We start from the raw sequence: 14910 nt of genomic DNA, 5'->3' as shown, positions 1-14910 counted from the left end.
ATATATTGAGATGGCGATAACAAGTGGAAAATAAGGCTTTGGCAGGAAAATTAAGAGTTCTGTGATGTCTGTGTTAAGTTGGAGATGTGATGGGCAGCTGGACACAGCCTGGAACTCAGAGGAAAGATCAGGGCTAGAGACATACATTTGTGATTTACCTGCATCTGGATAGTATTTAAAGCCATGGGACTGAATATATAATCATTTAGGTAAAGAATGTAAACAGGAAAGTGGACGCTGGGGGGCACTCAATATTTAGAAGGGTTGAGGAAAGGCAGAGAAGTCTGCAAAGGTGACTGAGTGGAAGTCACCAGGAACACAGTGGGGGAAACCCAGTGGGTATGCAGTTATGGGGACCAAGACAAGAGTGTTTCAAAAAGAGTATGGGCATGTGGCTCGTGCCTATAATCCCAGAACTTTGGGAGATGGAGGTGGTAGAACTGCTTGAGGCTAGGAGTTCAAGACCAGCCTAGGCAATATAGCGAGAGCCTGTTGCTAGAAAAGGAAGGAAAAAATAAAAGAGTATGGTCAAGTTTACTGAAAACCGCTAAGAATTTTGAAGTAAGATGAGAACAGAGAAGTGACTGTTGTATTTAGCAATATGGAAACTACTTGTGATTTCGACAACAGCTATCTCAGGAGACTGGCAGCAATGGGCAATGGAAACCCAACTGGAGTGGGCTCAAGAAAGAACGGAGGGGAGCAAATGGAAAGAGTGACCACAGATAATTTTTTAAAGAAGTGTTGTTTCAAAGGGGAGAAGAGAAATGGGTTAATAGTTGGTGGGGACAGTTGGATCATCAAAGGAGTATTTTTTAAAATTTGAGATTAAAGATATTAGAGCAGGCGAGGCACGGTGGCTGATGCCTGTAATCCCAACACTTTGGGAGACCGAGGCAGGTGGATCACCTGAGGTCAGGAGTTCGAGACCAGCCCGGCCAACATGGTGAAACCCCATCTATACTAAAAATACAAAAATTAGCCAGGCATGGTGGTACATGCCTGTAGTTCCAGCTACTCAGGGGGCTGAGGCAGAGAATTGCTTGAATCCAGGAGGCAGAGGTTGCAGTGAGCCAAGACTGTGCCACTGTACTCCATCCTGGGTGACAGAGTGAGACTCTGTCTCAAAAAAAAAAAAAGATACTAGAGCATATTTGTATGCTGATGGGAATAATCTTGTAGAGAGAGAAAAATTAATAATGCCCAAGCAAAGAAATAATTGTAGCAGCAACATTCTGAGAAAAGGAGATAGAACAGAACCCAGAGCAAACACGTAAGGGTTGGCCTTTCATGACAGCAGAGATACTTTATGGATTTTAACAAAGGAGAAGGCAAACCATATGGGTAAAGACATAGATTTGTAGGTGGGGAAATGATGAAACTTCATGTCTGATTGGTCCCAATTTCTCTACTTCAGAAACAGAAAGTAGTGAGCCATTTCTCTCTATATTTGTAGTTCCTATAAACCCTGCCTAGGTTCTCCATAAGTGTATAGGCCTTGTGATCTGTAAGGAGCCCTAAGAATAGCTAGGGGAGCCCTTAGAATACTTAGGGGAAGCATGAATGCACTGTTCTAGTGTCTAACCTAATAAGCCTCCTCTAAGTGCAGTGGTTCTCAAAGTGTGGTCTCTGGATCAGCAGCATCAGCATCCCCTGGGAATTTGTTAGAAATGCAAATTCTCAGGCTCCACTCCAAACCTACTGAATCAGAAACTGGGGATAGGGCCCAGTGATCTGTTTAAACAAGTACTCCAGGTGATTCTGAAAGGTTTGAGAACCACTGTCTTAACAGAATGCTGAAGGTTTCTTGGAAGGCTGATATAGTAATTTGTTAGATATGAAAATGCCAGAAGCAAGAGTTTTTCATAATGAACCCAAGTATATAACAAGAACTTTAAAAGCACCAGGAGCCAACTCTACTTACTTCCTCCCAACTACCTTTGTCCCAAAGGCAAAGCCCAAGTCCACAACACAATTCTGTGGTACAGAAATTAAGACATTCAGGCCTCAGATGAAACTGACTCTCCCAAGGCTAACTTCAAGTTCTTAAGGAATATGCACTTTGAAAAAATAAAAGGACCTAAGATAGAATTGAGGGAGATGTTACAGAGGGGGATGTCAGACAGATTGGGCTTCCAGTGTTAGAGCCAAAACTTACCAGCATGTGACCCTGAGTTCAGGGTATGGAAGATTCTGAAAGCAGGGCGAGAAGTATTAGCATTGCAAAACTGGTCTTAGGGGAAGGGAATGCTAAAGAGAAATAATGGCCACAGAAGACTGCCTTGATAAGGGAGAGGCTAGAACAGTGAGGCCATTAGAAGGTCACAGTTCTAATCTAATCTAAAAGTTTCAAGGGAGAATGGACACTACATTGCATTTTAAAGGTTGAGAAATCAAAATAAGTTGGTGACTGGATGTAGGGAATGAAAGAAAAATGAGTGCTTGGCAATAAGTTTGGTAACGTAAGGAATAGTGGTGCCAATAACAGTCACAAGAGCCTTTGTTTGTAAGAGAAAGCCCGAGTTCATTTTTGATTTCTCATTGGAAATGGTCAATGGACATCTACTCATGTGGGACTAAAACTCAGATAAGTACAAAGAAGCTAAAGGTGAAATGACCGTATAAGTAAGCTCTGAAGCTATGATATATATATATATATATATTTTTTTTTTTTTTTTTGAGACGGAGTCTTGCTCAGTCGCCCAGGCTGGAGTGCGGTGGCACGATCTTGGCTCACTGAAAGCTCCGCCTCCCAGGTTCACACCATTCTCCTGCCTCAGCCTCCAGAGTAGCTGGGACTACAGGCGCCCGCCACTACGCCCGGCTAATTTTTTTATATTTTTAGTAGAGACAGGGTTTCACTGTGTTAGCCAGGATGGTCTCGATCTCCTGACCTCGTGATCTGCCTGTCTCAGCCTCCCAAAGTGCTGAGATTACAGGCGTAAGCCACCGTGCCTGGCCTGAAGCTATGATATTTTTAAAAAAGTCATGAAGGGAATATAGAAAAGGAAGAATAGAAGGTCAAATCCAAGTATTGGAAATTACCCTATGTCTTAAAGGTCTGGCTGGGAGTGATACAGAAGAGCAGACTCGAGGAAAGCAACAAAAGTGAGGCTGATAAGTATTTGGAGAGCCAGGCTACTGCCATGCAACAGAAGCCAAGCAAAGAGGTTTTCTCTCAACAAAGGTTTCCACCTTTATGGTAACATCTGGAACAGAATGCTTGATGTCAATAGCAAAGCACAATGCTGTGGAAAAAACAAAAGTGAGTTCAGTGTTACTCTGGGTGGCCCTTGTAGAGCCTAAGTCTTCTACCAGTTGGACTTAGCAAGATCCATGCAATGATTGATGGCAAGGGTTCATAAACACTGTTGCCACACGGCAAGATGGTAGGACGAAGCACTTCTCTGAACGATGGGAACTTACCTAGCTCATCCCAGAGCTGCCTGCACTTGTCTGTCATGTTTGTTCCTTGCTGCCTCCAGAGCGTGAGTCGTGGGTCAGCCATAAACTGCTCAGTTATTAGCGTCAGCATCCTTGCTCCATTGGAATCTCTCATCCGCAGCATTTCTCGAACCTGACACATAAGAAGTGGCAAGGGATTGGTGATTGTGCATCACAAAAAAGTAGGAGGAAAAGGAAGTGGGGGAGGGGGAAGTGAAGATGAAGTATCTGAGTACACCGTATCCAAAAGAGCCAGAAAGAAGGCCTCTTGTTCTGTAAGCAAGATCTCTGCATGTACCAAGAAAGCCTGATGTTCACAATGAGATACCATTTCACACCCACTAGGATGGCCAGAATTAAAAAGTCAGATAACAAGTGTTGGACAGGATGCAAAGAAATTGACACACCATACACTGTTGGTAGGAACGTAAAATGATACAGCCACCTTAGAAAACAGACTGGCAGTTCCTCAAATGATTAAGCATAGAGTTACCATATGACCCATCAATTCCACTCCAAGAAAGAAATGAAAATACATGTCCACATAGAACCTTATACAAGAATGTTTATAACAGCACTATTCATAATAGCCAAAAGGTGGAAACAACTCAAATGTTTACTAATAGATGAATGGATAAACAAAATGTAGGCTATCCACATTTATTGTTCAGCCATAAAAAGGAATGAAGTACTGATTCATGCTATGACACCGATGAATCTTAAAAACATTATGCTGAGTGAAGGAAGCCAATCATAAAAGACTACATACTATATGAATGATTCCATTCATATGAAAGTCCAGAATAGGGAAATCTATAGAGACAGAAAGTAGATTAGTGGTTTCTTAGGGCTGGGGGAGGGAGACGTAGAGGACAAGGGAGGGATAGGTAAGGGTATGAGTTTCTTTTTGAGGTGATGAAAATGTTCTTAAGTTGATTGTGGTGATGGCTGCATATAACTATGAACATACTAAAAAACACTGAACTGAACTTTAACACTTTAAATGGGTGAATTGTATAGTATATGAATTATATCTCACTGAAGGTATTAAGGGGAAAAAAAAAAGAAAAGAAAAACAGCCTGCTGTGAGAGCCCCTAGTTTCAAAATACTAAGTGTCTTTAGGAACAATGTTGAAACTCTAGTCTTCAAGCTTCATCAGGTAGCACTGAATTAAAAGCAGAGGGAAGACAGTTTCCTTGCTAAAATGCCCCAGCAATACTAACTCATTTACAGAGCAGAGCAGAAGGAACAGGACTACCAGGCTGAGGTGGTAGGACTCCCTGGAGGCAGCCTGCTCAGGTCTGGTCAGCCTCTCCCACTAGATTTCAAGTATTCAGTTCAGCTATGTCAAGTGAGCTAGGTATATTGCATGAAGCCTGAAGTGTGGTGTGCCCAGTCTAACTTAAGCTTCTTTTGTCAACAACAAAAGAAAAACACCTTTTCATATCTTACCTTGGCAAACATTGAGCTGAGTTGCTTTCCAGAGCCACAGTAACCGCCCTGGGAGAGAAAAAGCTTCACTTGTTCTTTCACCTGTTCTTCATCCAAATGCCAACAGTTTTCATCATCAATGCTGGCCCCAGCTGTGGGGTCAGGGGCACCTATGAAGAATGGGAACAGTGAAATGAATCCCCAGAGTTCACATGCTACACATTCGGCTGGAGGGGTACTTTGTGAACATACTGAAATAGAGATGGGTCATTCTGCTTTAATATGGGTTTTGTCAACTATACAGTCCTAAACAAAATAAATAAATACACAAAATTAATTTTTCAAAAAGCCTAAATTAAAAGATCTAATGCTAGTTGCATGTTCACTTAAGTCTCAGTTATAGCTGCATCTAAGATCTACAGATACCACTGTAGTGAGAAAAAAGGCCAGAAGAAATATACAATATGCAAATTGTGCATTTTTTTCCCCAGGGGAGTAACATTTTGTTTCTTCTTTTTGCTTTTCTATGAAGTTCAAATATGCCTTAATAGGCACACATTATTTTAAAATACAAATACATTCTTTGAACATGAAAAATTCTTTTCATTTGTTTGTTTGAGACAGGGTCTCACTCTGTCGCCCAGGCTGCTGGAGTGCAGTAGCATGATCGTGGTTCATTGCAGCCTCAAATTCCCAGGCTCAATCAATGCTTCCGCCTCAGCCTCCCAAGTAACTGGTACCACAGGACAGGGCCACCACACCCAACTATTTTAAAACATTTTTTGTAGAGACAGGGTTTTGCCATGTTGCCCAGGCTGGTCTCAAATTCTTGGGCTCAAGCAATCCTCCCAACTCAAGTCTCCCAAAGTACTGGGATTACAGGCCAAAAATTCTGTTGTTTAAAGTTCACTAGAAAACTGTCCCCTAAAGCATAGGTAGAGTTGCATACAGGGTGATATGATTTTATAAATTTATACAAAATATATTTTCATAGTGGGCTCACCTTGACAAAACCACTTAAAACATAGTTACAGTTATTTACATATCCCTCTCTCCTAGTAGTCTGTTAACTCCTTACTCACAGTTGAATCCCCAGTTGAACCCAAAGCTGTATCACCTATAGCATAGTGCTGATAATGTGAAGCACTCTGGAAATGTCTGTGAAATGAAAACTGAATTATCTTCTTTCACTCTGTTATAAACAGAGTGCTGTAACAATTTTTTTTTTTAATGTTAACTGACAAATAATTGCATGTATATATGGGGTACAATGTAATGTTTTAATCTATGTATATATATTTTTGAAACAGAGTCTCACTCTGTCATCCAGGTTGGAGTGCAGTGGCACGATTTTGGCTCACTGCAACCTCCACCTCCCAGGTTCAAGTGATTTTTGTGCCTCAGCCTCCCAAGTAGCTGGGATTTCAGGCATGTGCCACCACATCTGGATAATTTTTGTATTTCTGGCAGAGATGGGGTTTCGCCACGTTGGCCAGGCTGGTCTCAAACTCCTGGCCTTAAGTGATCTGCCTGCCTTGGCCTCCCAAAGTGCTGGGATTACAGGTGTGAGCCACCGCGCCCGGCCTGACCTATGTATACATTATAGGAAGATTTGATGGAGCCAATTAACATACCCATCACCTTACCAGTTTGTCTTTTTTTTTTTTGATGGGGTAAGAATGTTAAAAATATATTTTAGTAATTTTGAAATATACATTATTGGTTGGGTGCAGTGGCTCATGCCTGTAATCCCAGCACTTTGGGAGGCTGAGGCATGCGGATCATTTGAGGCCAGGAGTTTGAGACTAGCCTGGCCAACATGGTGAAACCCGTCTCTACCAAAAGTACAAAAATTAGCTGGGTGTGGTGGCAAATGCCTGTAATTCCAGCTACTTGGGAGACTGAGGCATGAGAATTGCTTAAACCTGGGAGGTGGAGGTTGCAGTGAGCCAAGATCATGCCACTGCATTCCCGCCTGGGCAACAGAGTGAGACCCTGTCTCAAAAAACAAGAAAAACGACAACATTATTATTAACTGTGGTCACCATGTAGTGCAATACATTACTAAAACTTACTCTGTGACAAATTTTTAGAAACCTACCTCCAAGTGACAACAGGCCATAAATCAATACTCTATAGGTGTGGTCATGCAATAGGTTACAAATTCATGTCATGTTTAATCAGTTTGCCTTACTCCTTGTCTCCCTATGTCAGAACTCTGCTTACATAAAATTTGGGTCAGCACAACAAAGCTACTCCTCTGCTATGCTTTGTTGTAGTACATCTTATTCTCTAGGAAATTAGGAGGGCTCACATATTCATTCATTTCACAAATACAAATTAACACATATGATCTGCCAGTTTATTGTATCTATTCTATGCTTCTTTTCTTCAAATGTTTTATTCTAAACACAGTTTTGTGTTGTTTTAGACAGGGTCTCATTCTGTTGCCCAGGCTGGAGTGTAGTGGTGCGATCATGGCTAACTGCATCCTCAACCTCCTGTGCTCAAGTGATCCCACCACCTTAGCTTCCCAAGTAGCTGGGACTAAAGACATGCACCAGTATGCCCAACTAATTTATTTTTTAATTTTTTTGTAAAGACGGGGTCTTGCTATATTGCCCAGGCTGGTCTCAAACTTCTGGGCTGAAGAGATCCTCCAAAGTGTTAGGATTACAGGCATAACCCACCATACCTGGCCAAGTTTTTGAAAAAATAATTTCAACTCTTATTTTAGATTCAGGGGATATATGTACAGGTTATATGGGTATATTGTGTGATGCTGAGGTTTGGGGTAAAAATGATCCCATCACCCAGGTAGTGAGCATAGTACCCAATAGGTACTTTTTCAGATCTTGTCCCTTCCTTTTCTCTCTGCTCAAGTAGTTCCCAGTGTCTATTGTGCCCATCTTTATGACCATGTGTAACCAATGCTTAGCTTCCACTTATAAGTGAGAACATGTGGCATTTGGCTTCCTGTTTCTGAATTAATTTACTTAGGATAATGGCCTCCAGCTGCATCCACGTTACTGCCGAGGAAATTATTTTGGTCTTCTTTTTTTTTTTGGCTGCATTGAATTCCATGATGTATATGTACCACATCTTCTTTATCCAATCCACTGCTGTTGGGCATCTAGGTTGATTCCATGTCTTTGCTGTTGTGAACATAAGAGTGCCTGTATCTTTTTGGTAGAATGATTTATTCTCCTTTGGGCATATGCCCAGTAAGGGGATTGCTGGGTGGCCTAGTAGTTCTGTTTTTTTTTTTTTTTTTTTTTTATTATACTTTAAGTTCTAGGGTACATGTGCATAACGTGCAGGTTACATATGTATACATGTGCCATGTTGGTGTGCTGCACCCATCAACTCGTCAGCACCCATCAATTCATCATTTATATCAGGTATAACTCCCCAATGCAATCCCTCCCCCCTCCCCCCTCCCCATGATAGGCCCCATTGTGTGATGTTCCCCTTCCCGAGTCCAAGTGAGCTCATTGTTCAGTTCCCACCTATGAGTGAGAACATGCGGTGTTTGGTTTTCTCTTCTTGTGATAATTTGCTAAGAATGATGGTTTCCAGCTGCATCCATGTCTCTACAAAGGACGCAAACTCATCCTTTTTTATGGCTGCATAGTATTCCATGGTGTATATGTGCCACATTTTCTTAATCCAGTCTGTCACTGATGGACATTTGGGTTGATTCCAAGTCTTTGCTATTGTGAATAGTGCCGCAATAAACATACGTGTGCATGTGTCTTTGTAGTAGCATAATTTATAATCCTTTGGGTATATACCCAGTAGTGGGATGGCTGGGTCATATGGTACATCTAGTTCTAGATCTTTGAGGAATTGCCATACTGTTTTCCATAATGGTTGAACTAGTTTACAATCCCACCAACAGTGTAAAAGTGTTCCTATTTCTCCACATCCTCTCCAACACCTGTTGTTTCCTGATTTTTTAATGATTGCCATTCTAACTGGTGTGAGATGGTATCTCATTGTGGTTTTGATTTGCATTTCTCTGATGGCCAGTGATGATGAGCATTTTTTCATGTGTCTGTTGGCTGTATGAATGTCTTCTTTTGAGAAATGTCTGTTCATATCCTTTCCCCACTTTTGGATGGGGTTGTTTGTTTTTTTCTTGTATATTTGTTTGAGTTCTTTGTAGATTCTGGAAATTAGCCCTTTGTCAGATGAGTAGATTGCAAAAATTTTCTCCCATTCTGTAGGTTGCCTGTTCACTCTGATGGTAGTTTCTTTTGCTGTGCAGAAGCTCTTTAGTTTAATTAGATCCCATTTGTCAATTTTGGCTTTTGCTGCCGTTGCTTTTGGTGTTTTAGACATGAAGTCCTTGCCCATGCCTATGTCCTGAATGGTACTACCTAGATTTTCTTCTAGGGTTTTTATGGTATTAGGTCTAACATTTAAGTCTCTAATCCATCTTGAATTAATCTTCGTATAAGGAGTAAGGAAAGGATCCAGTTTCAGCTTTCTACTTATGGCTAGCCAATTTTCCCAGCACCATTTATTAAATAGGGAATCCTTTCCCCATTTCTTGTTTTTGTCAGGCTTGTCAAAGATCAGATGGTTGTAGATGTGTGGCATTATTTCTGAGGACTCCGTTCTGTTCCATTGGTCTATATCTCTGTTTTGGTACCAGTACCATGCTGTTTTGGTTACTGTAGCCTTGTAGTATAGTTTGAAGTCAGGTAGCGTGACGCCTCCGGCTTTGTCCTTTTGACTTAGGATTGTCTTGGCAATACGGGCTCTTTTTTGGTTCCATATGAACTTTAAAGCAGTTTTTTCCAATTCGGTGAAGAAACTCATTGGTAGCTTGATGCGGATGGCATTGAATCTATAAATAACCTTGGGCAGTATGGCCATTTTCACGATATTGATTATTCCTATCCATGAGCATGGTATGTTCTTCCATTTGTTTGTGTCCTCTTTGATTTCACTGAGCAGTGGTTTGTAGTTCTCCTTGAAGAGGTCCTTTACATCCCTTGTAAGTTGGATTCCTAGGTATTTTATTCTCTTTGAAGCAATTGTGAATGGAAGTTCATTCCTGATTTGGCTCTCTGCTTGTCTGTTACTGGTGTATAAGAATGCTTGTGATTTTTGCCCATTAATTTTGTATCCTGAGACTTTGCTGAAGTTGCTTATCAGCTTAAGAAGATTTTGGGCTGAGACGATGGGGTTTTCTAAATATACAATCATGTCATCTGCAAACAGGGACAATTTGACTTCTTCTTTTCCTAACTGAATACCCTTGATTTCTTTCTCTTGCCTGATTGCCCTAGCCAGAACTTCCAACACTATGTTGAATAGGAGTGGTGAGAGAGGGCATCCCTGTCTTGTGCCAGTTTTCAAAGGGAATTTTTCCAGTTTTTGCCCATTCAGTATGATATTAGCTGTGGGTTTGTCATAAATAGCTCTTATTATTTTGAGGTACGTTCCATCAATACCGAATTTGTTGAGCGTTTTTAGCATGAAGGGCTGTTGAATTTTGTCAAAAGCCTTTTCTGCATCTATTGAGATAATCATGTGGTTCTTGTCTTTGGTTCTGTTTATATGCTGGATTACGTTTATTGATTTGCGAATGTTGAACCAGCCTTGCATCCCAGGGATGAAGCCCACTTGATCATGGTGGATAAGCTTTTTGATGTGCTGCTGAATCCGGTTTGCCAGTATTTTATTGAGGATTTTTGCATCGATGTTCATCAGGGAGATTGGTCTAAAATTCTCTTTTTTTGTTGTGTCTCTGCCAGGCTTTGGTATCAGGATGATGTTGGCCTCATAAAATGAGTTAGGGAGGATTCCCTCTTTTTCTATTGATTGGAATAGTTTCAGAAGGAATGGTACCAGCTCCTCCTTGTACCTCTGGTAGAATTCAGCTGTGAATCCATCTGGTCCTGGGCTTTTTTTGGTGGGTAGGCTATTAATTGTTGCCTCAATTTCAGAGGCTGCTATTGGTCTATTCAGGGATTCAACTTCTTCCTGGTTTAGTCTTGGGAGAGTGTACGTGTCCAGGAAATTATCCATTTCTTCTAGATTTTCTAGTTGATTTGCGTAGAGGTGTTTATAGTATTCTCTGATGGTAGTTTGTATTTCTGTGGGGTCGGTGGTGATATCCCCTTTATCATTTTTTATTGCGTCTATTTGATTCCTCTCTCTTTTCTTCTTTATTAGCCTTGCTAGCGGTCTGTCAATTTTGTGGATCTTTTCAAAAAACCAACTCCTGGATTCATTGATTTTTTGGAGGGTTTTTTGTGTCTCTATCTCCTTCAGTTCTGCTCTGATCTTAGTTATTTCTTGCCTTCTGCTAGCTTTTGAATGTGTTTGCTCTTGCCTCTCTAGTTCGTTTAATTGTGATGTTAGAGTGTCAATTTTAGATCTTTCCTGCTTTCTCTTGTGGGCACTTAGTGCTATAAATTTCCCTCTACACACTGCTTTAAATGTGTCCCAGAGATTCTGGTATGTTGTATCTTTGTTCTCATTGGTTTCAAAGAACATCTTTATTTCTGCTTTCATTTCGTTATGTACCCAGTAGTCATTCAGGAGCAGGTTGTTCAGTTTCCATGTAGTTGAGCGGTTTTGATTGAGTTTCTTAGTCCTGAGTTCTAGTTTGATTGCACTGTGGTCTGAGAGACAGTTTGTTATAATTTCTGTTCTTTTACATTTGCTGAGGAGTGTTTACTTCCAATTATGTGGTCAATTTTGGAATAAGTGTGATGTGGTGCTGAGAAGAATGTATATTCTGTTGATTTGGGGTGGAGAGTTCTATAGATGTCTATTAGGTCTGCTTGGTGCAGAGATGAGTTCAATTCCTGGATATCCTTGTTAACTTTCTGTCTCGTTGATCTGTCTAATGTTGACAGTGGAGTGTTGAAGTCTCCCATTATTATTGTATGGGAGTCTAAGTCTCTTTGTAAGTCTCTAAGGACCTGCTTTATGAATCTGGGTGCTCCTGTATTGGGTGCATATATATTTAGGATAGTTAGCTCTTCCTGTTGAATTGATCCCTTTACCATTATGTAATGGCCTTCTTTGTCTCTTTTGATCTTTGATGGTTTAAAGTCTGTTTTATCAGAGACTAGGATTGCAACCCCTGCTTTTTTTTGTTCTCCATTTGCTTGGTAGATCTTCCTCCATCCCTTTATTTTGAGCCTGTGTATGTCTCTGCATGTGAGATGGGGCTCCTGAAGACAGCAGACTGATGGGTCTTGACTCTTTATCCAGTTTGCCAGTCTGTGTCTTTTAATTGGAACATTTAGTCCATTTACATTTAAGGTTAATATTGTTATGTGTGAACTTGATCCTGCCATTATGATATTAACTGGTTATTTTGCTCATTAGTTGATGCAGTTTCTTCCTAGCCTCGATGGTCTTTACATTTTGGCATGTTTTTGCAATGGCTGGTACCGGTTGTTCCTTTCCATGTTTAGGGCTTCCTTCAGGGTCTCTTGTAAGGCAGGCCTGGTGGTGACAAAATCTCTAAGCATTTGCTTATCTGTAAAGAATTTTATTTCTCCTTCACTTATGAAGCTTAGTTTGGCTGGATATGAAATTCTGGGTTTAAAATTCTTTTCTTTAAGAACGTTGAATATTGGCCCCCACTCTCTTCTGGCTTGCAGAGTTTCTGCCGAGAGATCTGCTGTCAGTCTGATGGGCTTCCCTTTGTGGGTAACCCGACCTTTCTCTCTGGCTGCCCTTAAGATTTTTTCCTTCATTTCAACTTTGGTGAATCTGGCAATTATGTGTCTTGGAGTTGCTCTTCTGGAGGAGTATCTTTGTGGCGTTCTCTGTATTTCCTGAATTTGAATGTTGGCCTGCCCTGCTAGTTTGGGGAAGTTCTCCTGGATGATATCCTGTAGAGTGTTTTCCAATTTGGTTCCATTTTCCCCCTCACTTTCAGGCACCCCAATCAGACGTAGATTTGGTCTTTTTACATAATCCCATACTTCTTGCAGGCTTTGTTCATTTCTTTTTCTTCTTTTTTCTTTTGGTTTCTCTTCTCGCTTCATTTCATTCATTTGATCCTCCATCGCTGATACTCTTTCTTCCAGTTGACCGAGTCGGTTACTGAAGCTTGTGCATTTGTCACGTATTTCTCGTGTCATGGTTTTCATCTCTGTCATTTCGTTTATGACCTTCTCTGCATTAATTAGTCTAGCTGTCAATTCTTCCACTCTTTTTTCAAGATTTTTAGTTTCTTTGAGCTGGGTACGTAATTCCTCCTTTAGCTCTGAGAGGTTTGATGGACTGAAGCCTTCTTCTCTCATCTCATCAAAATCATTCTCTGACCAGCTTTGATCCGTTGCTGGCGATGGGCTGTGCTCCTTTGCAGGAGGAGATGCGCTCTTATTTTTTGAATTTCCAGCTTTTCTGCCCTGCTTTTTCCCCATCTTTGTGGTTTTATCTGTCTCTGGTCTTTGATGATGGTGACGTACTGATGGGGTTTTGGTATAGGTGTCCTTCCTGTTTGATAGTTTTCCTTCTGACAGTCAGGACCCTCAGCTATAGGTCTGTTGGAGATTGCTTGAGGTCCACTCCAGACCCTGTTTGCCTGGGTATCAGCAGCAGAGGTTGCAGAAGACAGAATATTGCTGAACAGTGAGTGCACCTGTCTAATTCTTGCTTTGGAAGCTTCCTCTCAGGGGTGTACTCCACCCTGTGAGGTGTGGGGTGTCAGACTGCCCCTAGTGGGGGATGTCTCCCAGTTAGGCTACTCAGGGGTTAGGGACCCACTTGAGCAGGCAGACTGCCCCTTCTCAGATCTCAACCTCCATGTTGGGAGATCCACTGCTCTCTTCAAAGCTGTCAGACAGAGTCGTTCGCGTTTGCACAGGCTTCTGCTCCTTTAGCTGAGCCCTGTCCCCAGAGGCGCAGTCTACAGAGACAGGCAGGTTTCCTTGAGCTGCTGTGAGCTCCACCCAGTTCGAGCTTCCCAGCGGCTTTATTTACCTACTGAAGCCTCAGCGATGGCGGGCGCCCCTCCCCCAGCCTCGCTGCTGCCTTGCGGTTAGATTGCCTCAGACTGCTGTGTTAGCAAGGAGGGAGGCTCCGTGGGCGTGGGACCCTCCCGGCCAGGTGTGGTATATATTCTCCGGTGTGCCGGTGTTATAGCGCAGTATTGGGGTGGGAGTTACCCGATTTTCCAGGTGTTGTGTGTCTCAGTTCCCCTGGCTAGGAAAAGGGACTCCCTTCCCCCTCGCGCTTCCCAGGTGAGGCGATGCCTCGCCCTGCTTCAGCTCTCGCTGGTCAGGCTGCAGCAGCTGACCCGCACGGATTGTCTGGCACTCCCGAGTGAGATGACCCCAGTACCTCAATTGAAAATGCAGAAATCACCGGTCTTCTGTGTCGCTTGCGCTGGGAGATGGAGACTGGAGCTGTTCCTATTCGGCCATCTTGCTCCGCCCCCCCGTAGTTCTGTTTTAAGTGCTTTGAGAACTCTCCAAATAAACATAGTTCTGATCATAATCACTTCCCCGATCAAAAATATTCAGTCATGCCCTATTCTTACTAAATTATGTCCAAATGCCCTAGAATGGCATTCAAGGTCCTCTATGCTCAGGCCCTATCTTTCATTTTTTATCTTGTCTTCCCTTACACTTATGATATGCCTCAGCCAGAAACAGTGTTCCCAGAATTCAACCACATTGGCTTATGACATACTTTTCCTCCTCCTTCCTCTAACCTGTTCTTTGACCAAAAAACCCAACAGTTCTCACTGTCAATATTATTTCGGTTCCAGAGTCAGGGTTGCAATGAAAAACAGAAACCATAGGCCAGGCTTGGTGGCTCACACCTGTAATCCCAGCACTTTGGGAGGCCAAGGCGGGCAGATCACGAGGTCAGGAGATCGAGACCATCCTGGCTAACACGGTGAAACCCTGTCTCTACTAAAATACAAAAAATTAGACAGGTGTGGTGGCGGGCGCATGTAGTCCCAGCTACTCAGGAGGCTGAGGCAGAAGAATGGTGTGAACCTGGGAGGTGGAGCTTGCAGTGAGCCGAGACCGGGCCACTGCACT

The 14910-nt window shown here is 42.2% G+C and overlaps 1 protein-coding gene across 4 annotated transcripts in view; it reads right to left on the bottom strand.

The window, feature by feature from the left end:
* Positions 1-14910, bottom strand: part of ZSWIM5 (zinc finger SWIM-type containing 5) — a 186695-nt gene that overhangs the window by 33079 nt on the left and 138706 nt on the right. For all 4 annotated transcript variants that reach the window (XM_023221433.1, XM_023221436.1, XM_023221435.1 and 1 more), the window contains exons 3-4: positions 4898-5046; positions 3427-3577 (exon numbers count right to left, since the gene is read on the bottom strand). In XM_023221433.1, coding sequence (XP_023077201.1) covers positions 3427-3577; positions 4898-5046 — 300 coding nt within the window. The remainder of the gene's footprint in view (positions 1-3426; positions 3578-4897; positions 5047-14910) is intronic.

Source organism: Piliocolobus tephrosceles, chromosome 1 (assembly GCF_002776525.5).
Source record: "Piliocolobus tephrosceles isolate RC106 chromosome 1, ASM277652v3, whole genome shotgun sequence".
In the NCBI taxonomy this organism is placed as follows: Eukaryota; Metazoa; Chordata; class Mammalia; order Primates; family Cercopithecidae; genus Piliocolobus; species Piliocolobus tephrosceles.
The sequence above is the reverse complement of the archived record's forward strand: the minus strand, read 5'-3'. Positions and strand labels throughout refer to the sequence as shown.